The 21,883-nt window shown below is 43.3% G+C and overlaps 1 protein-coding gene across 1 annotated transcript; it reads right to left on the minus strand.

The window, feature by feature from the left end:
• Nucleotides 1-8,100: 8,100 nt before the first annotated feature.
• LOC129728978 (uncharacterized) lies at nt 8,101-10,314 on the minus strand. The gene has a single exon (XM_055687453.1). The coding sequence runs from the start codon at nt 10,312-10,314 to the stop codon at nt 8,101-8,103; it is 2,214 nt and encodes a 737-aa protein (XP_055543428.1).
• Nucleotides 10,315-21,883: the final 11,569 nt, after the last annotated feature.

Below are 21,883 nucleotides of genomic sequence, written 5' to 3' on the forward strand. Positions count from 1 at the left end.
CAACTACTTACAAGGTACATACTGCTGTGCCAATCATAGTTTTCCCAGCGCGCATAAGGTTTATGTAGAACATGAGACAACTATGTTCGGAATGGCAGCATAGGTTTATCTCGTCTACGACTCCGCATTCTGTGGTATATGGACTTAGGGTAAACAATTTTCAGATCATCGTTGTATTTTTTCTGAAATCCAGGTTTTGAGGATGTCCTGCGAAGACAACAGCTTCAGTCATGTTTCTAGAGTAGTCGTGAGTCTCCTAAGCTCTCCTAACTGAAAGAGCTCATTCCTCTGAGAGTAAAAATTGTCATTCGAAAACTTTGAATTGTATGATTTTGAAGAAAGAGTTAATTTAACGGTTATAGCTCAGCCGCATTCTGTATTGTGGCTTCGTAAAGGTCATTACACTCTTGTCCGTTAGCCAGTGTAATTTATTTGTTACCTGTGTCATTATACAATGGTAAATATTACCCAGCATAATACTCAGTGCTTGCGAAAAGTAAACCTCGGTCAGCATATTTTACTGATGTGGGGTGAAAGTTTGTTTCGCGTTTAGCGGAGAAAAATATGCGCGTTTGACATTGGCATTAAAGCAACAAGTTACGCTGACGAAGGACAGGCAATAATGCATAACCCCAGCATCAGCTACTCGTGGATACACGGGATCAAGCGGAGGCACAGTTTCGAATTTATTACTTGTGGACGCATGGGTCTGGGTGGAGACACAATTTCAAATTACATCTGGTATCAATATGGTTCACCGGTGATCTATTGTGATTATTATTATTGGGCCATTCTCGCTTAAAACAGACTACTAGTGACAGGAGGTCTTCTTGTATTGATTTTTTGATCAAGTTTGCTTGAGCGCGGTAAAAAATAATAATTGAACTTAAGTTATTTCCAGTCGCTAAACCCCTCGTTTGCCAAAGGACCAAAAAATCGAAAAAAAAATAAAATTTTTTGATTTATACTTCTAGGACTTTCATATAAAGTTTAAAAAATTTTGGCCGTCATCTTGAATTTATTTAGTAAAATGGGCCGTTAGTAAACCACGTGGTCACATTTTAATCACTTCTTATACGCCACCTAGCCCCCCTCCCCCTCTCTCGTGGTCTTTCGTGGTCTTTGGGTTAACTCCCCCTCCCTTCTGCCGACTTTAACGACGTGGTCTTATAATGTGTCAAGTGCCAAAAGTTCACTCAATTTTTTATTTTTAATATTAAACTTTCATTAGTTTCCATATTTCGGAGAAAAAAAAATGCAAAAGCTTCATTCTTGACTTGGTAACAACAATAAATTATAAGTCGGGAAAAAATTTCGTTGACCCCCCGCCTCCATGCGTGGTCTTGAATGGTCTTTTGACAAATCCGACGCGTCCCCCTCTTTATGACCACTTGATTCAGGAACGGCCCCAAATCACGTGTCATTAGTGGCCTTGTTTCAGCGAGAATTGCGCTATTGAGAGTAGGTGATATGCTTATTATTTATCCGTGCGTGATAAATACTTCACAAGCCTGTTATTCCTTCTGCCAAGTATCGTCAATTTTATTTACCTGGAGAAGTTTAAACTGTGTGTCCCTCTGTTTTATTATATGAGGAATTTATTTTGTCAAGAGTTAGTCGCAGTAATATAGGTAAAGATTAACCAGAAGTAAGGGTAAGTGGAATAAACCTATGCTTAAGTCCTTTGACAATGAATTGATTCTTTTAAGATTCGAACCCGCAACCATTCTTTTATCGAAGCGGATCTGTAACCTTGCTGCTACGAAGCTTACCAAAGCCACACTTAACTGATGGCTGATCCAGATTCACTACCACCAGATGTACTGATTACTAGAATCATCTAGCCACCATTGACTTGTGACATGATGAACGTTGTATAGCAAGATCCCTGATCGCTGTTCGACAATAACTTTGACAGCTCATTACCCTGCTTCAAACTCACTGACTACCCTGACGCATGATGTGGAAGCTTCAATGGTATCATAACGTATCACATTCTTTACGCCATAATATAACATAACTCCTTTTTCCTCACTGAGTCGTACGCTACCTTGAAGTCTATGAACAGATGGTGAGTCTGCAAGTTGATTTCTTGAAATTCACCGAAGATTTGTCGTAACGTGAGCGTGAATCGGTCGGTAGTGGACCGTCCCCTTCGAAAACCTCATCCGTATTCGCCAACAAAGGTCTCCTGCAACGGCTTCAGTTTGTGGAACAAGATACGGGAAAACAATTACTACAGCTGAGACGATGGCCTTTTGTGTAGGTCGTGCATATGATAAGCTGTTCGCATACGACTTTTTTGGCCGGAATTCAAAGCTCCCTTGCAGTTCATTAGCAATTGCTTTCTTCATCTCACCCATAATGTTAAACTATAGCACTAATTGAAACACGCTTTTAGTCGAAGATGAAGTAACGTTGTATTTCTAATTAACTTAACAGGATGAAAAGAGAAATACAAACTATGAAACAGAAATGTGTTTTATCTCCTTGATGTTGGTATAGACTCGTTATTTATTTCATCACCATGAACGGTGAATCTACAGCTTGTCAATCATTCTTAATATCCATCTTGCTCTTTTCGACGCCGCTGTCTTCCTCTCTGTTCAACAGCGCGCTAAATATTGTTTTCAAAGCCTGGTCACCTCTAATTTATTGATAAAATCAGGTTTCCTTCCCTGTTGTTGCAAATACACGGGGGCAGACACGATTTGGTTGCTGATTCTGTTAATCCTTTTGTAGAGCTTCTCACATCGTGCCTAGACAAGCAACCTTTCACCTCGGCAGAAATACATTCTCGATGCTTACGTTTTTTTCCGGAGTCTCTTTTCAGCGGCTCTAGCTGCTTGATATCTCTGCTCTGACGTGACGCAGACGTCGCCAACATATGACCTCTGGCGTGGTTTTTCTCATACGTCGGTCGCTGGCACTCAGCGTCAAATTACTCATTGGGCGTGTTCGCCGCAGCTGTACCAAACACATCTCGCGCTATAGGGCTAGTCGTGCGTAGATATGTCTCCCCTGTTCATTTAGGTTTCTCCAACATGCTTATCGATCAGCTCCTGCGAATACTCTGCAGACACTCCTCCAGTTGCTAAACACTAGATGTTCAACCGTATTTTACTGGTTGTCCTAATTTTCAATACGTTTGACCGCCGGGCGTGGATATTCCATACAACGAGATATTGATCCAAGATAATATGTGGTCCTACGAACGACCTTACGTCTGTAACGTCTGAAAAGTGCCGTCTATGATGTGCTTCAGAATATTCCGGCTCGTAAAATAAGTGCTATAGATAGTCATGCCTCTGGCTGCAGCGAAATTAATAAGCCTCAGGCCATTATAGTTTGTAGTAGAGTGGAAGCTTTCTCTACCAATTACGGGGTGGTAGAAGTCTTTCTGCCCAACCTGCGCATTTGCATCTCCAGAAACGATCTTGATATTGTGTTCTGGGCACTCACTGTACATCTTTTCAGGAGATCATAGAACTGATTCTTCTCGTCATCGGGTTTAGCTCTGTTCGGTGCGTATACATTGTTAGACTGTAATTGAAGAATTTTACCTTACCTTACTAGGGCTGCGATACCTAGTCTCGTGACGAGGCTGCCGTCTAAAATATGTAAGTTATCGCTTACACTCCAGCTTTTTATTGGACCGATGCACCCGGCGGGCGGTGCAGCACTGAGGTACTTCTTCACAAAGGTTTTAGATTGAGTGGTATTCAATTAAAATAGACGAAATAAATATATGTTATAATAATTAACACAGTGCAACCATTTTTTTACCTTGGTTTTATGTATGTTTTTTCATGTATTTTGACGCAAAAACAAATTCCATGCAACAAAAAAAATTTTGAACACATTTCATCTCAAGGGGCAACAGTTTGAATTTTTGAGAAATCGGAAATTTTCGATGTTTCTTCGACGCCATTTTTTTAAGCCAAATATAAAAATTCTAGGAGTTCGTCCACATATTAGCATTTTCTTACCCATCTTTTTCAAAAAACAGATCTAAAATCAGACAAAAACTGAGCTCGAAACGGTGATTCTACGAAAACGGTTTCGACATGGTTTTATTTTATTTCACAAAGCGAAATAGTATCGAGTTTGTATGAGGATTAATGGCAAAGCGCTAATATCTATGAGTGGGAGTTAAATTTGTCTTATATTGACTGAACAAGTCTCAGGAATCGATTGGTAAGTATCTGATCCACGTAAAATGTCAACAACATGTCAATTTTGCCTCAATTCTCCTACAATACTAAAATTGATTTATCGCGACGTTAGATTAACTTATTTGAAATCTGTTTAATGTATTATCAAAATCTCCCAGATGGTCTCAAGGTACGATGCTGGCCTAACAAGCCAGTCGTCGTAGGTTCGAGTCTCGGTCTGGGAGAGACTGTTAGTGTCAGTAGGATCTTAGCGCTAGCCCCGCAATTGTCCTCTACACTTTAACAGTCGGCTGCGAAGTCTGTGTATAAAAAACAGAAGGTCAAATTCCGAATCGGAATGTAGCACCAAGGATTTGCTTTTTAACTGTACAAATTGAGCTACCTCAAGGGTTGCAGATATAGCTGACATGGTGTCGTATCGTCTTGAATTTCAAAATGTCGTCTGGAGTTAATTTCCGGCTTCTGTACATTATCATGGTTCCGAAAATACCTATATTTCATTGGTCATTTTTTGCTGTTCCCCAGAAAATGAAAGTCATCATCTTGAATTTGAAAATGACATCTGGAGTTAATTTATGGACTCTGGGCATCACTCTGATTCCGGAAAATGTCCAATTTAAGTGGTATTCGGCCATTTATGGCTGTTTTCCAGGAACCAGAAATCGCAGACGTGATTTTAAAAGTTTCGTCTGGGATTTTATGTCTGGTCAGGTCAGGTCTGGTTGGATGGTGTTAAGGCATTTTTGCTGTTTATCAGAAACCGGAAGTGACCATCTTGAAATCCACAATGGCGTCTGAGGTTATTTCCAGGTCTTTAGTTGACGTTCTTCAACAATGATTTGTCGAAATCGGCGTTCAAAACAAGGTTCTAATCGTTTCAATAGTAAAACAAATTGCACAGTAATATTATAATTTTTCGCTAACTTTCCAATTTATTGCTACAAGAATGAAGAAAATCAGCTGGAAACTGACGGAGTTATAAGCATTTTTGATCGGGCAATAACGGTTGCGCTAAAAAAATGAACAAAAATTGCCGATTTTTCACGGGTTTACCTCTACACGCACTGACAAAACTACGCATGCAGCTTCAATCATATGAACCCATGAGTCAGCAGAAAAAAATACCAGCTTTATCAGCCGAACTCCAACCGTGATGACGAAAACAGTGAAGCTACTCTGTTTCGAAGTGTGTGCGTTCAAAGAACGGTACCCCGTTGCGTCGAAAAAGGACATCGTGCGGCAGTTCGTGGACACCGGATACGCCCGTTCTGGCTTTTACAACATATTGGTACTACTAGACATTAGCATAGAAAGAAAGCCCGGTTCCGGACGGTCGACGACTCTAAACGACAAGAAGCTCTAAGGGATCACTATGGTCGGAATCGTGAAATTTCACGACAAAAATCTGTAAGTCGAAAACCATAGATACTAGAGATTTCTTGTCTTCTAGAAAGTTGCTTTACTAAGAGGAATCTATCTTTTGGTATGACTTGTTACTAGGGTGGTCCTATTGTACTCAAAATAAAAATTGTAACTTTTTTATCTTACTATTTACAGCAATATTGACTTCCACAAAATTGAAGCTAATTTAATTTCATGAAACTTTGTTAAAAAAATTATTGCTCTACCTCGTTTCTTCACTGTTTTAGGTCAATTTTTCCAAATTCATTCGGGGTGGTTCTAAAAAAATTCTTATTATTGCTCTAGTTTTTCAGCTTTAGTCGGATTTGAAAGTGGTGTTCGAGTGACTTTTAGGGCGTGAAAAACTGCATATTTTGACACTAATAGATAATTGCTAACTTTTCAGAGAAAAAAGTTACAGGTATTTTTTCGTTTTAAAATGACACTTTTTGGAGGCACCCTACTCCTTTGTTTGCACATATATGCAACAACAACACGTTTAGGATGAAAGTTCATAGTTTCACCTTCAAAATGCATTTTATAGAATTAGTCAACTTTTGTTCCCTTTAGGGTTAAAATGCATTTAAAAACTTCGAGTTTTAACACAAAAATTTGCTAATCTAGCATTCAAAACCATCTAGTTATTCCAATTCGATTTGGTCATCTAAACGCATTAGTGGACTGTAGTTTTTTTAAAAGAGGGCCACTTTTCCGGACATAATATAAAACACGTCCGACACTTCGTAGCTACATCGGTACAATGAATTTATTTGGCAATAAGCATATTCTACAAAGCATGTTAAATAAGTGTTGGTTTTAAGGATATGAAAATTATTAGGTATGCTCAAAATTTGACAAACATTCTCCCGGCGTTGAAATTCATTTCAAACTTCGCTGTCCATGTTTAGTGGAAGCAAACATATCTCTGTAACTGCTCTTTTTAAATCTCCTTTGGTTGTTCTCAGTGAAACGACCCGGGTGACTCCATCCGATCCAGGGTGTAACGCTGTGATCCTCCCAAGCTTCCAATGCATTGGTGGTGCATTTTGATCCACGACGAGTACAAGTGCACCCATAGGAATATTCCTATGTTGGTGCCATTTCGATCTGTTCTGTAACTCAGGCAAGCATTCGGCTGTCCATCTCTTCCAGAAATGCTGCAACATAGTCTGAACTAGTTGCCAGCGGGATAAAGTCGATTCACGAAGATTAATATACTGAGGATCAGCTACGGCCTGCATTTCTCGCCCAATCAAAAAATGGGCTGGCGTTATTGCTGTTAAGTCACTGGGATCATCCGAACACGGTGCTAGGGGCCGTGAATTGAGGACGGCTTCAATTTGCGTCAAGGTGGTGTATAGCTCCTCATAGGACAACCTTCTATCTCCGACAATTCTTGTGAGGTGAAACTTCACTTGTTTGACGCCTGCCTCCCAAACGCCCCCGAAGTGAGGGCTTCTTGGTGGTATGAAAGACCATTCAAAACCCTGTATTGAACAGAATTCCGTAATCTTGCGAACATCCAATTGATTTTTGAACATTTCAGCCAATCTCACCAACTCATTTTGAGCACCGACAAAGTTAGTGGCATTGTCTGAAAACATTTTACTCGGAATTCCACGTCGACTAGTGAACCGGCGAAGGGCTGCGAGAAATGCTTCGGTTGTCAAGTCAGATACTAATTCGATGTGTATAGCTCGCGTCAGCATACATACAAATAGGCAAACTTACGATTTCGTGGTTAATGGTTTACGTCCCACGGAACTAGATTTGAGTAAGAACGGTCCTGCGAAGTCAACACCCGTGTTTGCAAATGTTGGTGCTGGCTGTACACGATACGAGGGTAAGTCGCCCATCAGTTGTATTGTTTTTATCGGATTAGCCTTGAAACATCTTGTACAATTTCGAATCACTTTACGAATTGTCGTTTTAACATTCAATGGCCAAAATTGTTGCCGAATTGTCGCGAGAAGTCCTTTTTGTCCAATGTGAAGATTGACGTAATGTTTGTTTCTCACAAGTGCCTCAGTAAACGGATGTTTAGCTGGAAGTAACATTTGATGGCGACTGTCATAAGGAATAAACGCGTGCTTAATTCGTCCGCCTACTCTTAGAATCCCATCAACCGGGTCCAGGAATGCCTTGAGGCCGCATAGACGGTGCTTCGATTTGGTACTCTTCTTCAATGTTTGAATTTCTGGTTGAAATGATTCCTGCTGAACTAATCGCACTATTAATCGCAAGGATTGCGCTCGCTCTGCTGAAGTATGTGTTCCCTTAATCATTACTTTACGTTTCGATATAACGTAATTCGCAAACCTAACGACTTACGTCATGGATTTAAAGATTTTTTCATAACTACTCACTCTATCAAAAATCTGCAATCGCCTTGGGGTCTCATTAGTAACTGGCAGGCTGACTCCAGAACGCATTTCCGGTAAATCTTCATCGGGAATTTCAGGTTCTTCACTAGCTTCAATAGCTGCTGTTCTCAGCATCGGTGGTCCTTTCCACCAAACATCGTTCACGTATAAATCGCGAGGGCGCTGGCCACGGGATATAAAATTTGATTTGTCGGTACGTGATGCCACTGAAAGTGGCCCGTTAGTTTCTGTACTTCAGCCACTCTGTTAGAGACGTAGGTTTGTAGGCTTTGCGGAGGTTTCTTAATCCAACAGTATACAATTCTCGAATCAGTCAATAGGTTAACAGAATCGAACCGCAGATCAAAAGACTGCAGAACCTTGTCAATAAGCCGTGACAACAGTACTGCTGCTAGGAGCTCCCCGCGAGGGGTCGTTATAGCCTTGGTTTTATTTGATTTCTTAGGAAGAATTCGGGATTTGCTTGAAATCAAATTCATCGTTGTTGTTCTGTCAGAATGTACGACGCGGGCGTAAACGCACGCCCCATAGGCATGGTCCGAGGCATCGGAAAATCCATGTAGCTCTACGGTCACAGCATCTTCAGAAGAAATATATCTAGGTACTTGAAGATCGTTCAATTGCATCAATTCCTTCCGAAACGATTGCCATGCTCGCAGCAAATCTTGAGGGACTGGATCGTCCCAATCCGTTTGTAGCATCGAAATCTCCCGCAGTATTAACTTCGCTGTTGTAATGACAGGTCCGATCAGTCCAAGAGGATCAAATATTTTTGCTACCTCGCTCAAAATCTTTCTTCTGGTGATAGCACTAGCTTCACATTTCACAACGTTGAATGAAAACCAGTCTTCCCTTGGGTTCCATACAACACCCAAGGTTTTTACAACCGCACGCGAGTTGTCGTCAGTAATATCAAATCTATCTCCTGTGAGCTCTTCAGAAACATTCTTCATTAAAACCTCTACATTTGAACACCATTTGTGCGTACCGAAACATCCTTTGGCAAGTAACGCCTTCACATCTTGTAGCAGTTTGTAGGCATCTGGCAGTGTGTCAGCTCCCGTCAAAATATCATCCATGTAAGTTCCTCTTTTGACAGCGTACGCAGCTTCTGGAAGTTCATTTTGGTAGTCTTCTGCAAGCTGATTCAGCACCATCGTAGCTTGGAATGGGGATGGGGCCAAGCCGTAGGTGACAGTTTTTAGCTCCCACGTTGTCAGTAATTCATCTTGGCCTTTTCTAAACAGTATACGCTGGTATCTGCTATCGGGGCTCAACACACCGATTTGTCGAAACATCATCGGGATGTCAACTGTAAAGACATAACGGAATCCTCGGAAGTTCATCAAAATAGAAGCTAAATCACGCTGAACGACCGGTCCAATTTCGAGAACATCATTGATGGATACACCAGTAGAGCTTTTGGCAGAACCATCAAAAACAACTCTTAACTTGGTTGTCGTATTCGTAGGCTTCAACACGCCGTGGTGCGGCAAGTAAAATGCAGACTCTGGGTCCTCATTTCCGTCTAACTCGATCTTACTCATATGACCCAGCCGTTCGTAGTTCTCCATGAAGTCAATGTACAGCTGTTTTAGCTCTGGTTGCCTATCGAGACGTCTCTCCAGATTCAGGAATTGTCGAGTTGCCATTTCGCGGGAAACACCCAATTCATTTTTTCGTTCATTGAAGGGGTGCCGTTCAAAGTATCTGCCATCCTTATCTCGAGTATGAGTCATTTTAAAATGATCTAAGCATTCTTGATCGTTTCTCCTAGAAGTATTTATCTCATCACATGATTCCAGCCGATAAAAACACTTCAGTAAATCTTCAAGTCGTTCTTCATTGGCAATTTGGCAAAATGAATGAGCAAGAACTGCGCTTTGTTCAGTTAGCACTCCTCCGGCTATCCAACCAAGTTCAGTCTTCATAAGAACCGGTAAGTTATTTGCAAGAGTAATACGATCATCTTTCACAAGATCCCAGAATATTTCAGCACCAATCAACATATCGATGCGTCCTCGTTTGTTAAATGCTGGATCGGCCCACTCGATTCCGCTGGGGATTGGCCAGTTCGAGATATCGAAAGACTTTGACGGAACATCTCCTGTGATTCGTGGAGCAACTAGAAACTGCAATTCCGTTGCAAATCCTCCATTACAAGATTGTATTGTGGTTCTAATCATATTTCTAAGACGTGTATTTGAACCATTTAATCCGCTAACCAAATAATCTACTGGTTCCTTTCGCTGCGATAGTAGATTCGCAAAACGTTCTGTAACAAAATGCATTTGCGAGGCCGAATCGAGCAATACACGGCATGGATAAAGTGCACTGCTATCACCGTGAACCATCATAACAGCTGTAGAAAGTAGAATCTGTTTAGAATCGTTAGCAGTACTGACACACAAAGAAACGGCCGATTGCTGCTTAACATCCTCAATTTTCTTATTGGAATTCTGTGTTGCTTGCGATGCATCGTTTTTACATGTTGCCGAATCTGCCTGCGCCGGTGTGGATGAGCTATCATTATGTAGCACAGTATGGTGAGGTCTCGTCCGCCTAGAGAGGGTAGGCCACCGACATACTGGTGGAGCGATACGATAGCAGGCCTGCACAATGCATGCCTCCGTGCAAGACGGAGGATGCAACGCGCACGTTCCGACGAGCAAAGAGCGGAACGCGGTGTCGCATTCAGATCCGCTAAGGGGTGACGCCTACAGGATCGTTATGACCAAGACTAGAGGTGCGCTAGTCCCGGCCGAACAATCACCAGCGATGCTAGAAACGATCATTCGGGGCCTCTTCCCAAGCCACGAACCAAGTCCCTGGCCTCCGGCTGATGAGTCACCACCTACCGTGAGTGACGGCAGCCGTGCAGAGGCTGACGATGCGGTAAGGGTGACGGAAGATGAATTGATCGAGATCGCAAACTCCCTGAAGGTAGGCAAGGCTCCGGGACCAGACGGAATCCCGAACTTGACCATCAAGACGGCCATCAAAGAAGCCCCCGGGTTGTTCAGGGCGGTCATGCAGAAATGCCTTGACGACTGCCTCTTCCTGGACGTGTGGAAGCGCCAGAGGCTGGTGCTGTTGCCGAAGGTTGGGAAACCACCAGGTGACCCATCGGCATACAGACCAATCTGCCTGCTGGACACGGCGGGCAAGGTGCTTGAGAGGGTAATCCTCAATAGACTGGTGAAATATACAGAAAGTGAGAACGGTCTATCAAGCAACCAGTTCGGTTTTCGAAAAGGTAGGTCCACGGTGGATGCAATTCTCTCCGTCACCAGAACGGCTGAGGTTGCAATCCAACGCAAGAGGAGGGGCATTCGTTACTGCGCGATCGGCACGCTTGACGTGAAGAACGCGTTTGACAGTGCCAGCTGGGACTCCATAGCCTTAGCGCTACAGAGTCTCAGAGTGCCGACGCCGCTGTACAAGATTCTGGGCAACTACTTTCAGAATCGAGTGCTAGTGTATAACACAAACGAGGGTCAGAAAAGCGTTCCGGTTACCGCAGGTGTACCGCAAGGTTCCATCCTGGGTCCGGTACTGTGGAACGCTATGTATGACGGCGTGTTAAAACTAACACTCCCTCCAGGGGTGGTGATCGTGGGCTTCGCCGATGACATAACTCTTGAGGTCTATGGCGAGTCTATTAGAGAGGTAGAGTTAAAGGCCGCGCTATCAATACGCGTAGTGGAAGACTGGATGCACTCCAGGAAACTGTAACCGATCGTTACAGTAAAATCAAATGTTTTTTTTAATAGTATGAAATGTACCTAGTAAACGCTCACCTATTTTTCATGTAACGTACTAAGCTTCCACAGTTCAACTCTTACACAAAATCGATGGGCTGTCGCATACGGGGCGAAATGAGTCGACTAGCCGCCATACCAAATTTGAACTACGAGCATTGGCGGCTATCGAGTACGCGCCAACAGCGCATTTGAATTCAGGCGAGCGAGTGATAAAGAGGTGCGAGTTATTTTTAAAAGAGGTAATTGGTGGTAAAAGATTGTTGAACCGGAGAAACCGAGGAGTAAAAGAGGACAATCATAAGAATTATTCAGGTAACCACGGAAATAAGTGATTAATTCATCCGCCACCGTAAAATACCTCTGAACCTGGCTAATTTTGGGAAAATTTCCCGCCCATAGGACCTTTTTTTTGTTGCATTTGATAAATTTGCGATTGGCGATCGCGATAGCACTCGGCACCCGCTTCGGCCTAGGCAGCATTAAGTTGCCTACGTCTAACCGTAAAAGACCAACGAGCTCTCGGGCAACGGCCCTAACCGTAAAGGAGAGGATTCCCTTCTCGGTTCGGCAGAAGTCGGTATCGTCCGTCGCCAACCGATCCACGCCAACGCAGGAAGCGCCTGAGAAGACCCTTGCCTGGAACGCCTTTCCAGGTCGCCTACACACCACCCACGTAGTTGCAGCCGCCCTGTCGCTGACCGGCGGAAAATCATCGTTCGACGCGGGACGCCGCACATCGAGCCAGGAGAGTCGAGAGAAGTAGCGGTACGTACCTGTCGTGACACCCGTCGAAGCACACACCACACCGTTCAATAAAACACTTTTTAAAGAAGTTGAGCGTTTCAGTGAAATTTAGTATCGCGAAATCCCTCCAGTTTGCCAAGTAGCGCGCCGGCCTTGTGACTAAGTCCAGGTCTCGTGCTGCTGAAGTTTGTCGGGAAGCTACCCTACTTGGAGGGTAGTGACAATTGGCGCCCAACTAAAATCGCGAAAAGGCAAACGGAGGATCGAGTAGCATAAAAAACTATTTAGTTTTTCACTGAAACGAGGGGAGAGTACACAATCAGTGTTGCACTGTTGTGTAGTCTGTTACACTACCACTTCTTCTAATCAGAACAATAGTTTAAAGTTGCGAAGTGGTTAGTTTTCACGGATGTCGAAAAAAGTGGTCACGGTAGAAAGTACGTGCACCGAAAAGTAGTTAAATTTCAAAAAAAAAAAATCCCAGGTATCACGTAGGTGATTAAGAGTCAAATCGTTAATCAAAAGGTCCTGAATACATTAAAACTTATACATTCAATATACTTAAACCTAACATTATACACTATAACACATTGACATCAATTATTTATTATTTTTACTATTGTGCTACTTTTTCCTAAATAAATTATTTAAGTTTGAATTTTCTAATAATATTATAGTTTAGATTTGCTTGTAAATATATATTTTTTTTATTAAAATTAATTTAACTTTTGGAACTTATTCTAAAAAGACAATGACGTCTAAATTTAAATTACAATACCGGTCGTTGAATCCTGAGCACTTGTTGGACGATGAAATCGAACACGAGTTGCTAATACGCCAGCAAAAATTTTCTAGTGGTGATTCGCGAGATGCAAAAAAGCGCAAACTGCGTAGTTCGCTTAAGCTCCAGCCAGAAGTTGAGGATGTTCCGCTGGTTTCTAAGGAAGCACAGGAACTAGAATTCCGTCAGATCGAGGAAAAACTTGCGAAGATTCAATATGTGCTAGAGAGAAAGGTGAAGAAAAAAACAGATTTACTACCATTTAAAACTAGGTTAATACATTTACTATTCAGGGTAATGAGACTGAGAGATTTGTTGAAACGTGATACGCGCGGATTAGAAGCATTGGCAATCCAGTTGCTCAATGATAATTTTACCGCGAAGGATAAAAGGAAAAACACGAAAGATTTGAGTGAATCTGATGTCACTGAATCAGAAGAAAGTGATGAAGTAGAATGGGATACAGCAATTGAAGAAGACAAAGTGAACAGGAAAAAGCAAAAGAAAGGTACGTTGAAAGTTAATAGAATAGCAAGTACGCCTAAAACGGCAGGAAAACATAGAAAAAGTAAACCCACTAGCTCCGATAAACTAATAGCACGAATAATGTTGCAAGTGGACAAATACTTAGAACAAAAGCTTAGTCAGTTGAACCTCGCAGAAAATCGTTCGAGCGTTAGTTCGGAGAAAACTGATAAAGAAGCAAAGGATATAAGAACTGAGAACAGGAATGATGCAAATGAACGTAAGAACAGAAAGCAGAATAAAGCGAATCACGATTCTTATAAAAAGAAAAAAGAGCTGAGTAGAAGGACACGTTGTCAGGATAGGCAAGATAGCGATGAAGAGGCAGATGAGAATACGGCTAGTGATAGTAGTTCCAATAGCTATTCTAGTTCGGATGAAGGGCCTCGAAGACAGAAATCGTCTCGTCAGCCACGTCCGGTGGCGGATTGGAAGTTAAGGTATGACGGAAGAGATGAAGGGAGGAAACTGAAAAAGTTCATTGCTGAGGTAGAGTTTTTGGCTGAAGCTGAGAATATCAGCAAGCGTACGCTTTTCAAAGAAGCCATTCACCTTTTTGCGGGTGATGTACGGACTTGGTATATGGAGGGAAAGCGGAATGCAATTTTTCGTAACTGGAACGAGTTGGTCATTGAGCTGAAGCAAGAATACCAGCCACCAGATTTAGATTTCCATTACGAGCAGCAAGCAGCAAACCGAATACAGCGAAAATCAGAAAAGATTACTGATTATATCAAGGCAGTAACAGAGATTTTCGACTATATGTCCATTCCACCAACCGAACAGCGGAAATTTGAAATTATATTTCGTAATCTGCGATCGGATTATAAAAATGCGTTGGTAGTCAAAAATATCAGCACTTTACGCTCCTTACAGCTCTGGGGGAGAAAGCTAGACTCGGCCAACTGGTATCGCTACCGGCAAAAAGAAAATGAGACAACTCACAGACAATCTTATGTTCACGAGGTAGTCCAAAAACCGTACCATCGAGTACCCTACGACAATAGAGATGGAAAAAATAGTGATAAGGAGTGGAATAATGGCAGAAACAAGAATTGGCAAAAAGATGGAAGAAATGAATGGAATCGAAACCAAAACAAGGACTGGAAGCAAAAAGGTAGCAATGAACCAGAAAAATGGAAGAGCAGCAGAGACAGAGGCGAGCGTAACAAACCTGCCGAGCAACGAGAAAGGCACCTCCCATCCCCACTATCACCACTGGAAGGAAACAGCAAAAGCTTATTGGACAAGCGAGTAGCAGAATACTGGATACCCAACAAATACACCTGTTTCAACTGCCGTGGTGAAAATTACTACGACGAAAGTTGTCTCAAAGAAAAAGAACGTTTTTGTACGAGATGCGGATTTGACGATTTCACTCGTGAAAATTGTCCATACTGTGCAAAAACGCGCCCAAATCGACGTAGGAGGTCGTCGAAGGCGATCTCAAAAGCCTCCAAGAATATTTGTCCCAGACAATAAAGATGTCGAAGAGTTGACTGTCGCGATTGAAGGAGATAACCGTCCATTTGTTGGGATAGAGGTAATGGGTGTAAAGCTGATCGGATTACTGGATAGTGGAGCTCAAGTTTCGATTCTAGGTATGGGTGGGGAAGAGCTGTTGAAAAAATTAAAGCTAAAAAAATTCCCAACCAAGATGAAGCTTCTGGCAGCAGGCGGAGAAAATTTGGCCGTACAGGGATACGTCCATCTCCCAGTCACATTCAACGGTGAAACAAAGCTTGTTACTACCATAATTGCCCCAACATTAAAGCGTCGGCTGCTCCTAGGCGTTAATTTCTGGCACCTCTTCGGAATAGAACCCACTATTAAGGATGGTGTAAATACAATAGAGGAAGTGGCAGTGGAGCCAGAAGATGAGATCTCTTTGTCACCCGAACAGCAAAAACAATTGGAGGAAGTAAAAAAGGAGTTTAAGGGATTTGTAGACGGACAGTTTTTGGAAACAACGCCTCTGATAAGCCATAAAATTGAGTTTACACCCGACCATGCAGAAGCGGATCCAGTTCGGCTGAATCCGTATCCGTGGTCACCGGAAGTCCAAAAGCATGTGAACGAGGAACTGGATAAGTGGATGCGATCTGGAGTGGTAGAGAAGTCTACTAGCGACTGGGCGCTTCTAATAGTGCTAGTTCTTAAGAGCACAGAAGACGAAGATGGCGGGAAACAAATAAAGCTCAGGATGTGCTTAGACGCCAGAAAATTGAACGATAGGACGCGTAGAGACGCCTACCCACTGCCTCACCAGGAAGGCTAGGCTCGTCACGGTACTTGTCGACAATTGATCTGTCGAAAGCTTTCTGGCAGATACCGTTAGACCCTGCTTCTCGTAAATACACCGCATTCCGTGTTTTTGGAAGAGGTCTGTTTCAATTTACGAGACTGCCATTTGGCCTTGTTAACAGTCCTGCAACACTGTCCAGACTTATGGACCAAGTTTTAGGATACGGTGAATTAGAGCCACGAGTGTTTGTCTATTTAGACGACATCGTGATTGCCAGCGACACTTTCGACGAGCACATAGAAAGCCTCAAGGAAGTGGCACGCAGATTGAGAGAGGCCAATCTTTCAATTAACATTGAAAAGTCGAAGTTCTGTGTGCCAGAGTTACCGTACCTTGGTTTCATACTGTCTAAGGCAGGATTGAGGCCTAACCCTGATAAGGTAGAGGCGATCAAAAATTTTGAACGGCCAACGTCAGTCCGATCTCTTCGTAGGTTTCTCGGAATGGTAAACTATTACCGGCGTTTCATTACGGGGTTTAGCGAAATTACAGCTCCGCTAACAAATTTATTGAAAGGAAAACCGAAAATCATAAAATGGAATGATGATGCCGAAAAAGCGTTTTTAGAGCTGAAACAAAAATTGATAACAGCACCTATTCTAAAAAATCCCGATTTTACGTTACCGTTCACTGTGCAAACGGATGCCAGCGATAGTGCTATTGCAGGCGTTCTAACTCAGGAACAACAGGGGGTGGAACATGTCGTTGCTTACTTCTCCCGCAAGCTGACCACACCGCAGATGTCATGGAAAGCAGCGGAAAAAGAAGGTCTAGCAGCACTCGAAGCCATCGAAAAATTCAGACCGTACATTGAAGGAAACCGATTCACTTTGGTAACCGATTCATCCGCTTTGTCATTCATTATGAATACCAAGTGGAAATCGTCATCAAAGCTCAGTCGATGGAGTATGCAGCTACAGCAATATGACATGGTTGTTCGTCACAGAAAGGGATCCTTGAATGTAGTACCTGATGCACTGTCACGGTCCTTAGAAACACTGGAAATTAAAAGCGGCGATAGCTGGTACACCAACCTGTATCGTAAGGTAGAAGAGTTCCCGCAGAACTATTTCGATTTTAGAATCGAAGAATCGAAACTCTACAAATTTGTAGCGACTCGTACCGAACTGTTGGACTACAATTTTGAGTGGAAACTTTGTGTGCCAGAAGAGCTAAGGCAGGAAGTGTTGCAGGGAGAGCATGACGCTGTGATGCACCCTGGGTTTGAGAAGACCATTCATCGGCTCAAACAAAAATATTATTGGCCGAGAATGGCAATTGATCTGAAACGTTACATCCAATGCTGTTCCGTCTGTAAACAATGTAAGCCTTCTACAGTTGCAACTGCGCCGGCAATGGGTAACCAGAAACTCACCAATAAACCGTTTCAAATATTGGCACTAGATTTCATTCAGAATCTTCCTAGAAGCAAGTCAGGAAAATGCCATTTGTTGGTGTTAATGGATTTATTTTCCAAATGGGTACAGTTAGTACCAGTTAGGAAAATAGAAGCTAAGGAAGTGTGCCGTATTGTAGAGGATTGTTGGATGAGGAGATTGGGAACTCCGGAGGTAATCATTACCGATAACGCGACAACATTTGTCGGAAAAGAATTCCAAGCACTGCTGCAACGAAGAGGAATTCAACACTGGCCAAATGCGCGGCATCACAGCCAGGCAAATCCCGTTGAAAGAACCAACAGGACGATCAACGCATGCTTACGCACATACATGCGAGATGATCAACGGATATGGGATACCAGGATCGCGGAAATTGAGGAAATGATCAACTCCACTGTTCATTCTTCCACTGGTTTAACACCATACCGCATCTTGTATGGCCATGAAAAACTTACGCGAGGAAATGAACATAAACGCGAGGTCGATCGTCAGGAAAGCTCGATTGTACAGCGGGATGAAAACCGGAAACAAATGAACGAAAGAGTTTTCAAGCTGGTCGAACAAAATTTGAAAAAGGGTCACGACAAAAATGTAAAAACTTATAATATGAGACATAAAAAATTTGCAGCCACTTACCAAGTGGGCCAGCCCGTATTGAAGAAGAACTTTCGATTGTTCTCAGCGGCTGATCATTACAATGCCAAATATGGACCTCTCTATCTCCCATGCGTAGTCGTTGCGAGAAGAGGAACAAGCTGTTATGAATTGGCAGATGAAAACGGTAAAAATCTGGGAGTATTTTCTGCAGCCGATCTTCGGCCAGATAATTGACATCGGAAATTTAAGCACTGAAAAATCCGAGTATCTAGAAGCATGCTTCAGATTATGGCAGGCTAACAGCGAGATGCACTCATTGACGTGTTTCAAGTTCATCGAGTGCTAGATGAATCTGTCATAATGTTCATCGATCGTCGTGCGTTAAATGAACCTGGACCGCGGCGATGAAAGCTTCGTGCAGCAAGAGAGAAAAGCTCCTTGCTGAGAAGAGATCTGGAAGAGAATCACTAAAATAAATTTGTTGCATGAAGATAGAAATAGGATTAAAATTAGTAGATAAACTGTTAGAAATAATTATTAAGTAGTAACATAGGCAGTTAGGTTAGGGATAGGAATAAGCAAAAAAAAATAGGAACCACATACCGAAACTACTCACCACTCATTCTGGAAGCATAAAGTATCGCAAACGGCGAATGAAATGCGTTGGTTATCAGGTTCATTCTTCAGGTGGAATAACGTGACAAATTAGCTTTTACGCGTGAAAGCACCATCATTTAATCGAAAGGAACTCCATCCTTGGACACCTGAAATTCGCTGGAAGGCCAACCAGCCGAATGAACCTGGAAATAAACTTTTCTTTTAGCCTAACATTAAAGCGATACATAATTTTAATACTTATCGTTTAGTTTGGTATTTTTGTTTGTTGCGTCGGTCAATCCTCATATTTTTTTATTATGTAGATATGTCACGTGCAAGTATAGTCCTTTAGTAAATTGCTCCATCTTTGTTATAAACTCAACTACTTTTACACTAATAGCACCGCAGCGTTCGTACGCTATCCCGGACGAATAGATACTGATAAGTGATCTCCTTCTCTTGCGGAAGCAAGATGAAACTGAGATGAACTTAACGAAACAATAGTAGGAACAATACTCACCACTGATGTCAATGAACACTCAGTTACACTGAACAAAAATATTACACATGTACAATTATGGCAGATTTTCGAACGAAAAATGTACTCTTAGTTGCTACAAGTCGTGACGTTCCACTGATTCCATGTTTTTTAACTACTACGTGTTGCGATGTATTTGTTCGTTTTATGTTCAGTAACCACTTGACAGCTTCCGAAGCTTTTCGTTCTAAATAATTGAACTGTATAGTTCAATTATTTAACCGGAGTGGGGGATAGTGTAACCGATCGTTACAGTAAAATCAAATGTTATTTTTAATTGTATGAAATGTACCTAGTAAACGCTCACCTATTTTTCATGTAACGTACTAAGCTTCCACAGTTCAACTCTTACACAAAATCGATGGGCTGTCGCATACGGGGCGAAATGAGTCGACTAGCCGCCATACCAAATTTGAACTACGAGCATTGACGGCTATCGAGTACGCGCCAACAGCGCATTTAAATTCAGGCGAGCGAGTGATAAAGAGGTGCGAGTTATTTTTAAAAGAGGTAATTGGTGGTAAAAGATTGTTGAACCGGAGAAACCGAGGAGTAAAAGAGGACAATCATAAGAATTATTCAGGTAACCACGGAAATAAGTGATTAATTCATCCGCCACCGTAAATACCTCTGAACCTGGCTAATTTTGGGAAAATTTCCCGCCCATAGGACCTTTTTTTTGTTGCATTTAATAAATTTGCGATTGGCGATCGCGATAGCACTCGGCACCCGCTTCGGCCTAGGCAGCATTAAGTTGCCTACGTCTAACCGTAAAAGACCAACGAGCTCTCGGGCAACGGCCCTAACCGTAAAGGAGAGGATTCCCTTCTCGGTTCGGCAGAAGTCGGTATCGTCCGTCGCCAACCGATCCACGCCAACGAAGGAAGCGCCTGAGAAGACCCTTGCCTGGAACGCCTTTCCAGGTCGCCTACACACCACCCACGTAGTTGCAGCCGCCCTGTCGCTGACCGGCGGAAAATCATCGTTCGACGCGGGACGCCGCACATCGAGCCAGGAGAGTCGAGAGAAGTAGCGGTACGTACCTGTCGTGACACCCGTCGAAGCACACACCACACCGTTCAATAAAACACTTTTTAAAGAAGTTGAGCGTTTCAGTGAAATTTAGTATCGCGAAATCCCTCCAGTTTGCCAAGTAGCGCGCCGGCCTTGTGACTAAGTCCAGGTCTCGTGCTGCTGAAGTTTGTCGGGAAGCTACCCTACTTGGAGGGTAGTGACAAAACTGGAGCTAGCGCACCATAAGACTGAAGTTACTGTTGTAAATAACAGAAAGTCTGAGCAGGAGGCATCGATTAGTGCCGGTACATGCACTATCGCCTCAAAACGCTCGTTGAAGCTTCTGGGGGTTATGATCGACGACAAGCTCACGTTCGGGAGCCACGTCGATTATACCTGCAAGAAAGCTTCCATGGCTGTGGCAGCGCTATCTCGCATGATGGCAAACAGCTCGGCGGTTCGTAGCAGCAGGCGCAAAGTCCTTGCTAGCGTGACCACGTCCATACTCAGGTATGGAGGACCAGTGTGGTCCAAGGTTTTGAGTAACTCGTGCCATCGCGGCAAACTCGAGAGTACGTACAGGCTAATGTGCCTAAGGGTCGCGTGCGCATTCCGAACAGTGTCGTACGAGGCGGTTTGCGTCCTGGCTGGCATGATGCCCATCAGCATCATCGTCAAAGAGGATGTAGAGTGCTTCGACCAACGCGACACGAGGGGTATTCGCAACACCATACGGTCATCCTCAATGGCCAGGTGGCAGCGGGAGTGGTCCAACACTACAAAAGGTAGATGGACACACCGACTCATTCCAGAGTTAGCAGGCTGGATTAATAGGCGCCATGGGGAAGTAACCTTCCATCTGACACAGATCCTGTCAGGCCATGGCTGCTTTAGGCAGTACCTGCATAGGTTCGGGTACGCCGAGTCCCCTATGTGCCCCGCTTGTACGGGTGCGGAAGAAAGCGCAGAGCATGTGTTCTTCACATGTCCGCGCTTCGAGCGGGTACGGTACGAAATGCTGGCAATAAGTGGGATGGACACCACGCTAGAGAATATAGTAGGATGTGCGAAAATAGGGAAATCTGGGATGCGGTCATCACGGCAGCATCACAGATCGTTAGTATTTTGCAGGGCACCAATCGACGGGAAACCATCGACGTGCCCCAGTTAGTTAACGGTTAACTAACTGGCCTGTATAGGCTGCTCTGCTACCCATAGAGGTAAGTGCGAAAAGCACGACGGGCCCTCTCCCTGAAGCGATCCCTGAAGCTCTTGGGGGTTATGGTGGACGACAAGCTCACGTTCGGGAGTCACGTCGACTATGCCTGTAAGAGGGCCTCATCGGCTATTGCAGCACTATCTCGTATGATGTCCAATAGCTCAGCGGTTTATGGCAGCAAGCGAAGACTTCTTGCCAGCGTGGTTTCGTCCATACTTAGGTATGGTGGGCCAGTGTGGTCCAGAGCGCTAGGTACTAACAGTTACCGTGGTAAACTGGAAAGTACCTACAGGCTCATGTGCCTGAGAGTTGCGAGTGCGTATCGTACGGTGTCATACGATGCAATCTGTGTCTTGTCCGGCATGATGCCTATCAGCATCGCCATCAAGGAGGACAGAGAGTGTTTCGACCAACGTGACACAAGGGGCATACGAGGTAC

Source organism: Wyeomyia smithii, chromosome 3 (assembly GCF_029784165.1).
Source record: "Wyeomyia smithii strain HCP4-BCI-WySm-NY-G18 chromosome 3, ASM2978416v1, whole genome shotgun sequence".
In the NCBI taxonomy this organism is placed as follows: domain Eukaryota; kingdom Metazoa; phylum Arthropoda; class Insecta; order Diptera; family Culicidae; genus Wyeomyia; species Wyeomyia smithii.

What these genes read in the sequence shown, in the direction of transcription:
- LOC129728978 (XM_055687453.1), bottom strand. Translation starts at nt 10,314, where the DNA reads ATGGTTCACGGTGATAGCAGTGCACTTTATCCATGCCGTGTATTGCTC.